This window comes from Aythya fuligula, chromosome 2 (genome assembly GCF_009819795.1).
Source record: "Aythya fuligula isolate bAytFul2 chromosome 2, bAytFul2.pri, whole genome shotgun sequence".
Taxonomy (NCBI): Eukaryota; Metazoa; Chordata; class Aves; order Anseriformes; family Anatidae; genus Aythya; species Aythya fuligula.
In genome coordinates, this window is record NC_045560.1 from 118,602,470 (window position 1) to 118,617,627 (window position 15,158).

The window sequence follows — 15,158 nt, forward strand, 5'->3', positions numbered from 1 at the left end:
CTGATAAGCTATTAAAGAGGTTCAGTGCAGCAGGGTCCATCTAGGGCCCAGGCAGTCCACCTCCTGCTCAGCCCTGGTTTGGTTCAGTGTGGGAAAGCAGCGCACACTGGCCACAACCAAGACCTGGTTTCCTCTTCATCCAACTGCAGGCTTGTAAGAACCGTAAAAATGTACTAAGCATATCATTAAAGCATTTTCTTAGCTTACTTCCAGAAGGCAGTACTGTTCTTCCTCATGCTTCCTTTCTATCTCTTCTGCTTTGATTTATGACAGGTTTAAATTCCTTTTATGATTACTGTGTACTGCAAATTCACTCATTTATTTCCAGTTACGATTTCAGACCCGGAGTCCAAAAGTTTAGAGAAAATCATTTAAGCAAATGTATCATGAAAAGCAAAAGAAACCTCAAATGAAGAAAATTTAAAGTCTGCTTATAAAGATTTCAGAGGTGCAGTTACTTTCATTATAGGAAAATTAAACTCCTGGAATCAAAGTGAGAGTGCAAACAAATTTAGGAAAAAAGAGTATTCATAAACAGATGTATTACCCTAATTTAGAGGAAGGTAATTTTAACTCTTTGCTTTATGAGCAAGGTAGTCACCTGGTCTGTGACAGATGACTTCCAGTAATCTCTAAGCCTTCAAGTCACCAGAGCAATAGAAGGAAGCTGCTGGCACACACTTCTCTTCCCAACACCAAGCTCTACCCATGCTGTCATCATAGGGCCCTGAAGTGTTCAATCTGCCACCATGGCATCTGCCCATATTCCACTTGCCAGATTTTGGGAGAATGTGACTGAGCAACTTAAGTGAGCAAACAGGTGAGCAGTAAAAAGTATTAAGAGCTACAGCTAATCAGAACTTTTCAGACTAAAAACTGACATAGCAGAAAGTTTTATGAATTAATTGAGATTCAGTGAATGTTTTTGGTCAAGTCCCCCAATTTCCACATTTAAAAGCTACAGGACAGCTCCACCACAACCGCTCTCTCACTCCCACTCCTCAGAGGGAAAGGGGGAGAAAATACGATGGAAAGGGCTCAAGGGTTGAGATTAGGGCAGGGAGATCACTCAGCAATTATCATCACAGGCAAAATGACTTACCATAGGGAGATTAATGTAATTTATTGCCTATCATTAGCAGGCTAGAACAGTGAGGAAACTAAAAGCAAAGTAGAGCCCTCCTGTGTGGTCTCCTCTCCACAGGCTGCAGCTCCGGCCCGGGGCCTGCTCCTGCGGGGGCTCTCCATGGGCCGCAGCCTCCTCCAGGCCACATCCACCTGCTCCACCGGGGGCTCCTCCATGGGCTGCAGCGTGGAGATCTGCTCCATGTGGGACCCATGGGCTGCAGGGGGACAGCCTGCTCCACCAGGGGCCTCTCCACAGGCCGCAGGGGAACTGCTGCTCTGTGCCCGGAGCACCTCCTGTCCTCCTGCTGCACTGACCTTGGGGGCTGCAGGGCTGCTTCACACTCCTCTCTCTCCCAGCTGTTGCACAGCAGTCTTCCCTCCCCTTCCTTAAACCTGCTCTCCCCAAGGCCCAAACAGCATCTCTCCCTGGTTCAGCTCTGGCTAGCAGCAGATAACTTTTGGAGCTAGCTCTGCTCTGACACAGGGCAGCTGCTCTGCTTAGAGGTCACTCCTGCGGGCCCCTACTATCAAACCCTTGCTATGTATACTCAGTACAACAGTAGACAAGCATAACATTTAGACGTTTGTGGACAATCCCACTGAAACCCAAGTTTCCTACCAAACAGTTCTTCTGTATTCTCTTTAGACAAGAAAACACCCTAGACTTCTGTTTTTGCAGACATAGATATACCTCCCCCTTAGTGCTCCATCACCCTGGGCCCAACATTACAGCTGTAAGCATAGGACCAACCTTTTACAGCATCTTCAAAGTTTGTCTTGAGCTATACTGACACCAACAAGCAGGGTGACCCAAGAGTCTCATTTGTGAAGCAGTGCCAATTGCCTTAAGCCAGTCTTCACTCCACATGCATTTCAAAGGGCGTTATTTCAAACAAATTCTTACCTGGTTCAGTGGACTGAACTCCTGCCAAGTAACCAAGGTACGTGATGTGCATCCTGCAGCTGAATCGAAGAATTTGTGTACCAACAGTAATGTGTGGTGCAAATCCACGTGTGAAATCAGGGAGGACTGATTTACTTTGAGACCACTCAACTGACCCAAGACACAAATGGCTGTGTCTGTATGCATGCATCCTTACTCTGCCAACAGCTTCCCAGGTCACCAGCATCTCTCATTACTGTGGGAACATTCACCATCAAGGTAAGATCCACCTACCCTCACACTTACTCAAATCAATTAACATCCATTCAAGCCTTGTTATCCTATTCCTAAGATAACCACGGAATCAATGCCTACTTCATATGTATATGAGTAAACAGTCATTAATTTACATAATCCAATTTTAATCCATGAAATCACAAATTGTCATCCATAAGCCCACTCTCTCTCCTTTGCAACAGTGGTCAAACTTTAGTTGCGTACAATGAAAACCCAAAAAGCCAAAGAAGTTTCCCCAGTTTGTTTTTTGCTTGACAAAATATCCTAAGCTTTCTCGGAGACTTGCACCACACATGAAATTAAGTCACATTCTCTCATCTCTTTCCCTTCTAAAAAGTGAAGCACAAGAATATGCTTGGTGTTGCAAGCGCCTGTAGCCAAGCTCATGTGTGCAACAAGGCTTTTCATATGCCAAATCCTATATAATCCTTAATTCATTGGTGCTTATAGGTGATACCAGGTGCTATAAAATACAGAAAAACGTGATAGCCAAGTAACTTGAGTTAATGTAAATGGAATACAATGGATTTTAGAATGACACCAAAACCACAGCATTTACAAGTATCTTTAATAATCAACAGAAACACTCCATCAAATTCTGAGTTCACCTATTACTGCACTTTTGTTATTAAAATGAAAAATCATTTAATCTTTGATCTGCAATTTTAACACTGCTATTATTCAGCTCCACTAATAACCTTAAGTATCACTTCTCATTAGAGGAGTCTTCTCCCTGCCCTCCCACCTTGTCCCCTTCTTGTGTACCAGTTTTAAAATATAGTCTCAAAAGAGAGAAGTCTACCCAAAACTGCTCCCATACATTTCTTTTATTTACAGTATTAACATTGTTTTGAGAGTTGGTATGTATTCCAGTACTGATAGTCAACAGTTCTCAGGCATTGCCTACAGAACACCAAGTCAAAGCTTTATTAATTTCTCTGGAGACACACAAGTGGATTTATCTTTGCTTTTCCTGTTAAGTGACAAGACTGATAATCCACTAAGAAAACAGAACATTTTTTCTAGGTTGTGACATGGAATGAAAATCCTTTAGTAGCATTCTTTATTATTAGAATAAATACATAAAACAAATGCAATATATTAGCCACATTTTTTTTCAGATACATTCAGAATATAACAGGAAGAGATAATAGGCATATTTGTCAGAACTAACTGAACAAATTTTTACTAAGCCAAAAAACACTGAAGGAAAGTTGGAAAGCTTATGCACTAGCAGCAGGCAAAGACAATGAGATTTGTTTCCTTGGACAATTAATTTAACAATTAAAAGACAAACATATTCTAGTTAGAAGCAGGAACTGCAATGCACTGATGGAAGTGTTTAGCTCCGTGCAGTGGCCGTTTGAGGTTGTTCTGACTGCAATTGCTTTCCAAGGTATTCCCTGAAATACAAAAAAAAATAAGTTGAGAAACATTCTAGAGAACAGGGAGGTGGATGGTGGTGGGAATTAGAAAGAGGGAAAAGATTTTTACATTTAGAGCTGTTCTTTCAAATAGAGTCTACTATCATTTGACAGTCACTGGAGCTACTATGACAGTACCCAAGCTTTAGGTATCCAACATCTAATCTTATGAAATTGAACATCAGGAAAACTCTGGAAAAACAAAGAGCCCTCCTGTAACATTCACGAGTCCTGCTAACTGGTACAGAACACCCATGAAGTCCACAGATTTTTCTTGTTGAATATACTTTTTAAATAATTTGCCACAGTCTCTAATGTGTATCTCCTTCATGTGTTCACACAGACTTTTTACAAGTAATACTTTGTCAGTTTAACCCATAAATTGTCATCTTAACCCATATGCTAGCAAAGTCTTCCTATAGCTAAAGAGGCATTTAGGAAATTTAATTTCACGTTGGAAGAAATAAAAGGTATTAAAAGTCAACGCTGCTGTATATGAACAGGTCCTTTGAATTTTTTTTTTTTCCCCACTTGTTCTGAAGTCTACCTAGGCAGTTATTTTGTATCTGTCCTCTCAACAATCGAATAAACACCAAAGTTTCTTAGCATTAGCCTTAGCAACAATATCAAAATTCTACAGAAAACTGCACAATTCTGAGTCTTCTCATCTTTCGCTGTCTCCAATAAAAGCAGCTCAACACTTCACAGAAGCACAAGGAAGTTGGAAGAGGTCTTTAACAGTAGGTGGGTTGAAATTCGTTTTCTATAATAAGCATTAGTAATTGCACTGCTGTACCAGTTGAAAGAAAGGTCTCCAAATCTGTGGAATCTAGGCATTTTTCCACTTGCCAATCACACACTTTGAACCACAGTTTTCCTCACTAAACAGCTGTTTCAACCTATACAAGTTAAGCATTAGAAGCAAAGGAATGATGTTCAGAATTGAGTTTAGAAAATAATTAACTCAGAAGTATGCACTTGTGCTTTAAAAAAATCCTTTTCTAAAAGAAAAAAATCAGTTCTTATTGCCCATTCCAAAAAACTGCTTTTCAGTTTAGTGTCTTGTTGATCTGCAATTCCCTATGCATAACAATTTCTATTGCAGAATAAAATTTAGCAACACACCTGTATCACCCAACAGCATTTCTGTTTTAAAGCTAAAAACAGCTAGAAAAGCAAAATTCCTATAAAATACAATACTAGCTTCACACTCTACAAGCAATAATAGTAACATTTGCATGCGGAGCCACACTTGATGTTTTAGCACCTTCCTTCACAGCTTTATCAGGTGTTCCTGCAGGATTGCTGTATTTTAAGGCTAGCACTCAATAGAAATACTTTTGATCGTAATAAATAGGTTATCAGCCTCAAAGCAGAGGCTCCTGATGGCAAAGAAGGAAACAAACTGCTCTCTTATGGTTTGGCAGGACCCAAAATTATACCACCAAAATACATTTGACAGCCATCCAAAACCACAGCCAGCAAGTATGGAATTGCTTCCAAAATCATCAAATCTCCTTCTGCTCTTTCTTTCATTCATGCCTACATGCATGTACCAGTTTTATTTCTTCTCACATCCAAGCCTTGAAAGCAACTAATGCTTGCATGTAGATCTGCTCGCAGCACCACAAGCCTGCCAAGTTATTTATTCTTAAAGCACACGTGAACCACTTTGAACATGAATTTCCAAGGTAATTATTTAGAAGTAGGTATTTAGAAGTAGGAAAATCAATCAAGCTAACAATCCTTAGCAGTACAAATTGCAAAGCTTACACCAGTTCAGAAGCATACTCAAGACATAGTAAAATCCAGCCACAGTGCACTGTACTCAGCAAAAATGGCTTTTGAGAAGGCAGAGCAGGAGAATGTTTTATGAGCACTCACTAACATAATCAACCTCCACCTGCTGTTGTTAGAAGTATCAGTTAATCTTCAGTTTATCGCTTCCAAAGTATGTTTTATTGCTTAACCTAGGACCTTTCATCACCTCCCAAACATCTTCCACTAAAACTCAAGCTTCAGCAGCCCCCTGTTCTCCCTCCATTAAAACAGATACTGAAATACATGAAGATTTAAGTGTGTGCATGTGTATTTTTTTCCACACATGGGTATTTCATCACATCATGAGATTAAGCATCACTGTAAGCTTCAGTCTTCACACAAGCTGGGCACAAGCGTCCATCATCATGCTCTTACAGATCAAATGTTTAAGATTTGACTTATCCTGCATTTATCCTCAGTTAAATTTTAAAATACAAAATGGGATTTCAGAGCTACTGTTCACACCACAGAATTAAAGTTACCTTTAAGAACACAAGCATTCCAAACACTGCACTGGAAGATCACATAGAGATGAAAGATGAATAGACCTTGTCAGCAAGGTAACATCACAAAAAATTTAAAGAAGCATCTGACACAGATTAGGGGTGCACACTACAGTGGAAAGTTACAAGGAATTTAAGTGATTTTCGAAATAAAAGATATATCCATGAATTGGACCACTTCTCCCTATCTTAAACATACTGTTATTCCTTCCTTTCCTTCACAGCTGCAGGAAAAGCCCAACTTTTTTTTTTTTTTTAAAAGCATCACAGTCTTTTGCAAGCACATCAAGTTTCTAAGATGATTATGCTCAGAAGCAAAAGTATGACAGATGAACACGGCAACTACTGGTACAGGTTTGTGCCTGCCTGATCAGCTCGTTCTATAAGCTACGTACATGTAGTCCTACTAACATCTGAGATCACCAGCTTTTGGGACCCACATACCCATAGTCTTGCATTGCTTGAGTCTTACAAGTTATTGTATGTTTCCCTTCTAATCAGGTCAAGCAGATCTTTCTTAAAGAACACACATTGAGTGATTTGCTGAAGATACACAAAACTCAAAGAACAAAGCTGTGGAAAAAAAGAGTAAAAACACTGCCAAAATACAAATTCAGTCAATAGTTCTTCCCACTGGAGGGCTGCCTTTTGTCTCAAGTAAGCATTGCATTATAGCATAAAACACTACACACCTGTCAGAATAGTAAACATTTTCACAATGCACACATGATTTTTCTTTTGAATCATTTAAGGAGATAAAGGGAAATTAAATTCTGCATCCTGGTAATCCAGTAGTACTGAACATGTTTATGTATCACGCTTTATTCTTTAACTGCTGTCCAGAAAGTGAAGGAAAGCTCCTGTGCATTTAATGGTGCTTCAAGTACCTGGAAAGTTCTGCCCTTTTCCACACAAAGCAGACTTACCAGTAAGCACATCACTTCAGTACACTCCCCACGCTGGGGCTGCCAAGTATCTACAGAGTTCGCTTCTCATGTATTGAGGGTACCTTGCAGCAGTTCCTCTGAACTTACTCTGAATCAGCACTAGAAACCACCCAACAGAACAAGCAGGCAATTCATCCTCCAGCCAGCATTAATAACCAAGATGTAAAATTAATTGAGCAAAAAGGCCCAAGCACCTCAGAGATTTAAATTTGCAAGTTTAGCACTTTGGAACAACAAGTTCTACTCTTTTTTTAGTTTTCATCACACTGGAGCAGAAAGACCTTTATAAAGCATACAAAGCCAATCTAGACAACCTTGCAGTTACAGATAACTGCATTCAAACATGAAACAATCAATTCAACTTCCAAGAGCACAAAATATTACCTCTGCACTGTAGAAGCGTGTCCAAACATGCAAGTTAAGTATATCACTTTGTAGTGACTCAAAAGTCCTCAATAACTCAACTAAAGCTCAGACCAACAAAAATTGAAACTCCACATTTACCCCTCCTTGAAGTGAGGTGTAAATTATATTCCATATGAATCCTTTAATTCACACCAGAGAACCAAGTCCTTATACATTAGCAATTTCCCCTTTTTCAGACCTCATCTTTAAACACAGGTTTTCTAAGGTATCCTAAATGCTTTTTCCAACATGAGAAGGAAAAAAGGAGTATACAAGAATTTCTTGCATCTCAAACACTTGTTCTAATTTGTTTCTTAATTCAGTTATGCTCATTTAATTGGTTCTGTTTGCATACAAGAGACACGAACACACTGGAGCCGAGATATACTTAAACATTACAGCAATTGCAACAAATGCTGAAAGGTCATTTGGGAAAAGGCACAAGGAACTGAGCCAACTAGTAAACCAGCAAATCCACCAAGTATGGGGTAAGGAGATAACCACAAACAGGCACGAGAACCAGGCACAAGACTCTGAGAATTTTATACTAATTCTCAGATTCAGCAAAATCATTGTCAACAACAAATAATTTATGATAGGAAATTTTTAAGACACAGACCACATTTCCAGAGGTCACATGCCAAAAGGAACAAGCTTTGCAGTTTAAGTAGTATTCCTTCTAGGGTTATATTCCAATTTCCAGTCCAGTTTAGTCTTTAAAGGAACACTAATCAGAAACAAAACCACCAGAAAATTACTTTTTTGGTGACATCTTTCCCTATTATTCAGCATAGCACATGAAATTATTTCTTTGAAAAATAAAAAGCAAACTGAGCAGGATGGTCGATATTTGCAAAATATTTTCAGAGTTTCTACTGATGTGGAACAAATATCAAAGTGTGTTTTATAAATGGTGCAAATCTCATGAGAGGAGATACAATCATAAACTGCAAGGTCCTGGAGAGCACATGCACAATACAAACCAGTCTCTAACTATACTGAATGAACCTTTACAAAGACACATTTACATCCAAATGAAAAGATGGAGCACTCATGCTAAATATAAAGTATGCCTATAATTAATTGGATTTTTGCTTAATTTGTCTCACTCTACCTGGCAACCATGCTCTTCAAAAATTATTAATCTTTAATCAGAGAATCTTCTCAATAATAGTTAACTACCAGAAAAGTTTGAGAAGAAATACCATTGATAATGAAGGCCACAGAAGATAAATATGTTTTGGATTTAAGTCTACTGTGTTAAGCATTACATGTCTGAGTGCTTGGAGAAACAAGGGGCAAACTTCATGGCCGCCAGTTAACTATCATCACATCTGCACTTGCTACCAGGAGCAAGTAAGGTACAGAGGCTATCTCAGGGGTTGCATTGGCTTTGGAGAACAAAATTTATGCCTAAGAGAAGAATAATGACATGCTGCGTGTTCAGCGCAGGCTCCAGAACAACAGCTTCTAAATATACCATACTGCAAATTCTAGGCAGTTTCAGATTTTTTTATTTTTTTTTTATTACTGTCTCTCTGCACACCTAGTCATTTTAAAAGATGAGAAGCAAGTAATTTTGTCTGGGATGTGCACTCTGAAAATAGCACATGAATCTGTTGCATATTCAAAGCTTACCTGAATGTGTTGCTTCCTTCAGTACGCCATTTGTTAATTTTATTCCCAATACCATACTTGATTGTGCAGAGTATGAGAACAGAGGATGCTGAACAATGGGAGTTCAGATGTGTCACTGATGCACATTGATGCCTATTCATTGAATCACATTTTATTTGAAAAGCCTTTTCATTTGAAAGAGGTTTCTAGCTCAGAGCCCACGCAGGTAAAAGGTCCCTGGGTAGACCAGGCATTACACCTGAGCCCAGAGATGCAATCCCTCACTAGCAGCAGCTCACTAAGGCAGGAGTAGAAAGGTGCAGCACAGTTCAGTGCTTTATTCAACGGGAGCGATCGCCGAAGATGCTACCAGTTCAGCCATTACCTTGACTCAGCCAGAAGAAAAACAAGCTTGCAGCCAGATTCACCGTGATTTTAGCACTTGTATGAAAAGTGAAGAAAATTTCACCTATAGGGGTTAAGCTACCACATTTTACTTCAAACTTGCATGAACAAAGAGCACAAGTGGCACATCTCAGCTCACTGACAATAGGCCAGTTCCTCCCTTGTCATAACAAGTACACCCAGGCAACCTCCACTTGTCAGCCCTCCACCCTCCTTTCTACAGCAGTAGAGCACTCATCTTAGCACACAATCTGTAAAGTTGGGAAAATAAGTCACCTAGGGGGAAGGGACCTTCAGGATCATCGAGTCCAACCGTTCAAGTGTTATGCTGTGAGGGACATGGTTCGTACGTAGGGATATGTGTAAGTCCTGTCACTTTAGAACTTAATTTGGTACTTTTTTATTCTGCATCATAAAAATATCACTCCAGCAATAGGTTCCGCAAACCAGTTCCTATTACTAAAATGGTCAAGTTGGGCATTGCCTCTGAACACCATCAAAAACAAAGATGCTCCTCGCACACAGAGAAGGCATAAATGGAACAGGACAGCAGAAAAACCCACAGTTATTCCCACTCCAAACTCCCTCATCTGCCGGTAACAGGCTTTCATCAGCAGCAGTGTCAGGACTACGCACACACTTAGTTAAGTGAAATTAAAGCACAGAATAAGTTACCATTTAAAGATATAAAGCAATGCTAAAGAAACCTTCACTACCTGCTTCCTCAAATGCATGACCATTTAACATGCAAACGTAACCAGAATATTTCACCTGAAATTACCTCATCAGGAAAACTGACAGCAGTTGCTGCCTTTGCCAAGGAAGTTTTGCCATTAAACAGAATGCCTGACAGGCTGATTTCTTCCCCATTTATCCCTGACTTAAAATCCCCTAAGGAAAAGCCAGCTGAGCAGCCTGTAATGAACTATTCAAATTACTTAGAAGTTAATTGTCTCCAAGTTGAGGTATTAGCAGCCTAATGATACAGCTGTGTTCTAAGCAGGATGCCACTTCAGCTGCTTCATGACACTCCCACACTCAGGTACAAGAAGTTTGAGGCTTGGTGCAAGCCTTTATTTTCTTGTCCTTCTCCATTAGGCTCCAGATCTAGGAAAAACTCCACTGCTGTCATGCACGCATCACAAACAGTAATGCAGGGCTGTACTGCAGAAATTAAATTCAAGGAAAAACAATTGCCTCAAGTGAAATAACTGGAACTCCAAAACATATGAAAGCAAGGTGAAAAACGCTTATTTCCCCACCTCTGAAGAGCAAGGTAAGCAAACTTTGACACTGCTAGTTAATCCATATTATGCCAAAACGAAGCTAAACAAGCAGGCACTCCAACTGCACTATGCAGCATTTAAACACTCCAGAACTAAGTTCTCTCTCCTCCCCAAACAAGCTATGAAACTGAAGAGCTCCCATTTCATATCAAAAGCCAAACCTATACCAAGACAAATTTATCTTCCTACTTCCAAACAATGCGTCATTTCTCTAGCACAAACTAATATAATTGCCAAAGTGTTCTCCTTATAATGGATGAGCCAAGGACAAATCACTCCCAGAGACTCTTTCCAACAAGCATTAAAAAATTCCCTTGAGAGGTGACAATACAAATCTGAAAATGGCGCTAACAAATTTTCTATTGACACCTCTGGAGATCTGAAATGAGATTTAACTGCAATCCCTCATTCTCAAGTCTAAAGGTTCACAAGCTGGGAAAGAAAATCAAGGGAGGGATGTATTCACACCATAAAAGAGCCAAGACTAATCCAGAATAGCAGATTTTATATATTCAAAATTAGTACACGAGTTGAAATTGAGAAAAGCCAGGCTAGGCATCCAGGAAAACTTCCATTGTCGATGAGATACATGCTAGAGAAAGACCAAAGATTAATATTTTGATTACCAGATTTTCAAGGCATCAGAAAACACAGCAATTAAGACCCTGTAGAAGACAAATTCAGTAACCAGCCCTTCCATGTTGTGATCTCTATATAGCAGTGGAGAATTTATGATACTAGGAATGTTTCAAATATGTCAAAGCAGCATGAAGTAAGAAAAAAATACTGCTAAAAACAGCCATGCACGGTAGAGTGCAATACATTGCACTGCCCTCAGATTACGTTGCACAACACCACACCTCATCCCCATCTCCACACACTCAAATTGAATGTTATTTACCAAAGTCATGCTTACAGGCAGAGAACATTCACTCTGGATTTGTTGTAGGACATGATTTAAATGTTTAAGTGTTTCTCTGTTACAGGAGGCTGCCCATAGTATGAAAGGAAGAAGCAGGACAACATGAATTTTATAATATGCATGAGTTAGAAAACCAAATACTTCAAAAAATGGAGGAAACTAGCACTGTTTTATAGAAGATATTTTTCAGGCAAAGGGGTCAGGAGGCTTCTGTCATCCTTGATAGCCTGTCTTCTACAGAAAGTAGGTCACAATGAACCTTACAGAACATACTTGGGAAAATTCCTGCCCCTTACCACTTTGACACTGTGTTATCATCACTAATCAGCATTTAAAAAAAAAAAAACACAAGAACATCCAATAGAATTTATAGGTAATTCCAACAACCAGTCTTTTAGAATTAAAATGGTTAAGTTCAAAATTAAAATGGATGTTTCTATCTTCACATCTGTGTTCTAATGTATGCTGCACTTCACATCTGTGTTCTTATTCTTCCACACAGAACAGGACCTTTATAGGTGAGGCACTTGAGAGGCGGTGTGACCCACCAGCAAGTTCTGTGGCAGAACACTCCAAGACTTGAAGATTTGTGGAGCTTTATTAGGAAACTAGTTGACAAACAATGAAATGAAAAGCCTCACTTCAAATCCTATTCTAGGCAAATGATGAAAGAGAAACTGCTGAGTGGTTTTCAACTTCAACTAACCAGCCAGCCCAAAAGCCTTTGTATGCCATGGGCTCAAGAAAAACTGCACTTACGTCCCTTAAAATGGAAACAGAAAAATACCAGTGTAAAGAGGCAGAAGAGATCAGAGCAAAGAACAACAGTGCAAGAGAACAGTCAAGCATGCACTTCGCAAAACAACTGTTACTTAAATATTTGAAATACCAATTCTTATAACCACATCAGCCAAGACTAGTAAGTTTGTCAGGATGCCTATGGACATTCTTATAATTTTCAAGACTTTATAGTTTTGCAAGCCTGAATTGCAGCTCATATTAAGCATTAAGCAGTTCAACGAAGTCCAGAATTTCACTAAACCAAATTACTTATTACTTCAGTCCCATAAGGTCAAGCTACAACATTCAATGGCAGTAAAAACATATGGAGAATGTAGCTAAGATCCTACACATCAGCATTACAGACAAGGATTATTGAGTCTGACTCCATATAGGACCACCCAAAAATCAAACCAGATGTCATGGACTGTTGTCTAAATGCTTCCTGAACTTCAGCAGGCTTGGTGCCTTGACCACTTCCCTGGGGAGCCTGTTCCAGTGCCCAACCACCCTTCTTGGTGAAGAACCTTTTCCTAACTATCCACATCACTCTATCATTTAACAAGTGTAGTTTCATCATATTGAAGTGTTATTCCCACTCACCACCCTTAAAGAAATTGGTTTTCATTTCTCTTTATAGCCCAACATCTGTTACTAGTATATTAAACAAGCCTCACATACCAGTTGTGAACCATCAGCTTCTGCACAGCCAGCAGCGCATTGTAACGAACTTGTTGGTCCTCGTGATGCATGTGGTTCATTACTAGCTGTTTACCACCAAGTTGTTCAATCACTCTGAAAGACAGAAGAGCAAGTTTTTTCACATTACTTCAGCTTCTGGGTAGCAATGCTATCCAACATTTTCATGTTCAGGGCATTAAAACTTGAAGTAACGTACTATTATTTTATTACAAGTATTTACTTCCTAACATACACATCTTATTTGACATGTTACCAATGCAGATCTCTCATACTACCTACTGAAAATATATATATATATTTTTTTTTGGAGAATCCACATCAGAACAGGAGTTTGCTACCCACTACCATAAATTTTGGAATAAAGCAATCATCAAGCAGGGAGCCCTTTTCACAGGAAGGGTGAAAACTTTACGCAGCTTGCTAAAGAACTCAGTATTGCCTTGAGAAGGTTGGCAGGGTACAGCACTATCGAGTATTACTTAGGGGAAGGTAGCATCCTCTATTAATTGATGACATCCAAGTGACCCCCTTTGATTAATAATAAATCTCTAACCCAGTCCAGCACTGCTTACTGTGCTAGGTATATCAATACCTAAAGATCAAGCCTAATCTTCATGGCAGTTATCAACAAACTGGTACTGCTCACAGGGCTTTTTGCCACTCAAGCTATACTGTATCGAGCCACAGTAATTCTTGTACAAGATGCTGAACTGGCTGCTAACAGTTACAACTGCCAAGAAAAAAAAAAAAAAAAACAGTTTAAGCTGCATCTCTTACCACAGATTTCATAGTAGTCAGCCAGACCTTAATATCTATGCCAAATCCCATACAAAAAGCTGATGAAGCCTTGTATCATTTCATGAATAAATTGCTTCATAAATAAGCTGGATGGCAACATACTTAATCCTATAAAAGGTTGCATCCAGATGATATTACACGCAGAATTTTAGTCTTTCATAATAGTTTGGAGAAAATTTGCAAGGAATGTGTAAACTGATTACTCACCAAGTTGTAGTGTTGTTTTGTTTTTGTTTTAAAAAAAATTGGTTCTCCTACTTATCACTGAGTAGTTAAATATGATTTCTCTGTTAAGAGGCTATCAACAGCATTACTCAACTCAATGCTACCCTGATATTCTAATCTTGCATTAGCTGCCTATTTTATTTTTTATTTTTGCAAATTAACGCATTACTACTGCATAACACACCATGTTTTTGTAAACTACAAACAAGTATAAAGACAAAGCGGAGATGAAAAAAAACTTATTTCATAACTCAGACAAAAACCATCCTGGAAACCCCAGGGAATATTATTTCCCAAAAGCATTAAAACACAAGGATGTTTCATACAAAAGGCACGGATTGAGAAAAGTGCAGTTGCTTTAAGCCAGAAAATCCTCACCAAGAATTCTCTAAGTTATTAGTAACAAGATGAATTCATCAAACCTTTACTCCTGACTTTGGGTTTCTCACATTTCTATCAAGTTAAACCTAAAACCACTGTACACAAATACAAGACTATGAAATAAAATGAAGACCCTTTTCCTCATTACAAGACTGACTTGAACACTGAATTTCCAGAAAGTTAAAGAAGGTAAAAGGGGCACAAAACTCAAAGCCTTCCTTTTGCAAGGAGCATGCAAGAATCAAATGGAAAGGTCAAATTTGACCTACAATCAAATTGAAGTATTTTAGATGACAGGACAACCCCTGACTTTATGGCTGAGAACATGAAGAGCCCAAGAATGGTGTCACTGCCCTTACAAAACACTTCCTAATTGTACAAATCACTTCCCAGCTACATGTTTTAGTCTGAAATGTAAGCAACTAATGAGGAAGGTTCATAGTAAAGCTTATTGCTTCAATTGCTTCAAGTTCCAAAGCTGCTTAACACTTTTTTTTTTACCTGCTCAAAAACTTTAAGTTCTTTTCCCTCCCCTCAATTTCTAGCCATTTTAAAGTAAAATACAGCTCAGTTGGCCAGTTACAATCTTTGTACATCTTCTGCAGACTCTTCCCAATAACAACAGTGCAGTACA

The 15,158-nt window shown here is 39.0% G+C and overlaps 1 protein-coding gene across 1 annotated transcript in view; it reads right to left on the bottom strand.

Annotated features, from left to right (window-relative positions):
• Nucleotides 1-2,858: 2,858 nt before the first annotated feature.
• Nucleotides 2,859-15,158, bottom strand: part of ATP6V1H (ATPase H+ transporting V1 subunit H) — a 39,961-nt gene continuing 27,661 nt past the window's right edge. The window contains exons 13-14 of the mRNA XM_032182158.1: nt 13,100-13,213; nt 2,859-3,711 (exon numbers count right to left, since the gene is read on the bottom strand). Of these exons, the coding sequence (XP_032038049.1) occupies nt 3,651-3,711; nt 13,100-13,213 (175 nt within the window). The 3' untranslated portion in view covers nt 2,859-3,650. The remainder of the gene's footprint in view (nt 3,712-13,099; nt 13,214-15,158) is intronic.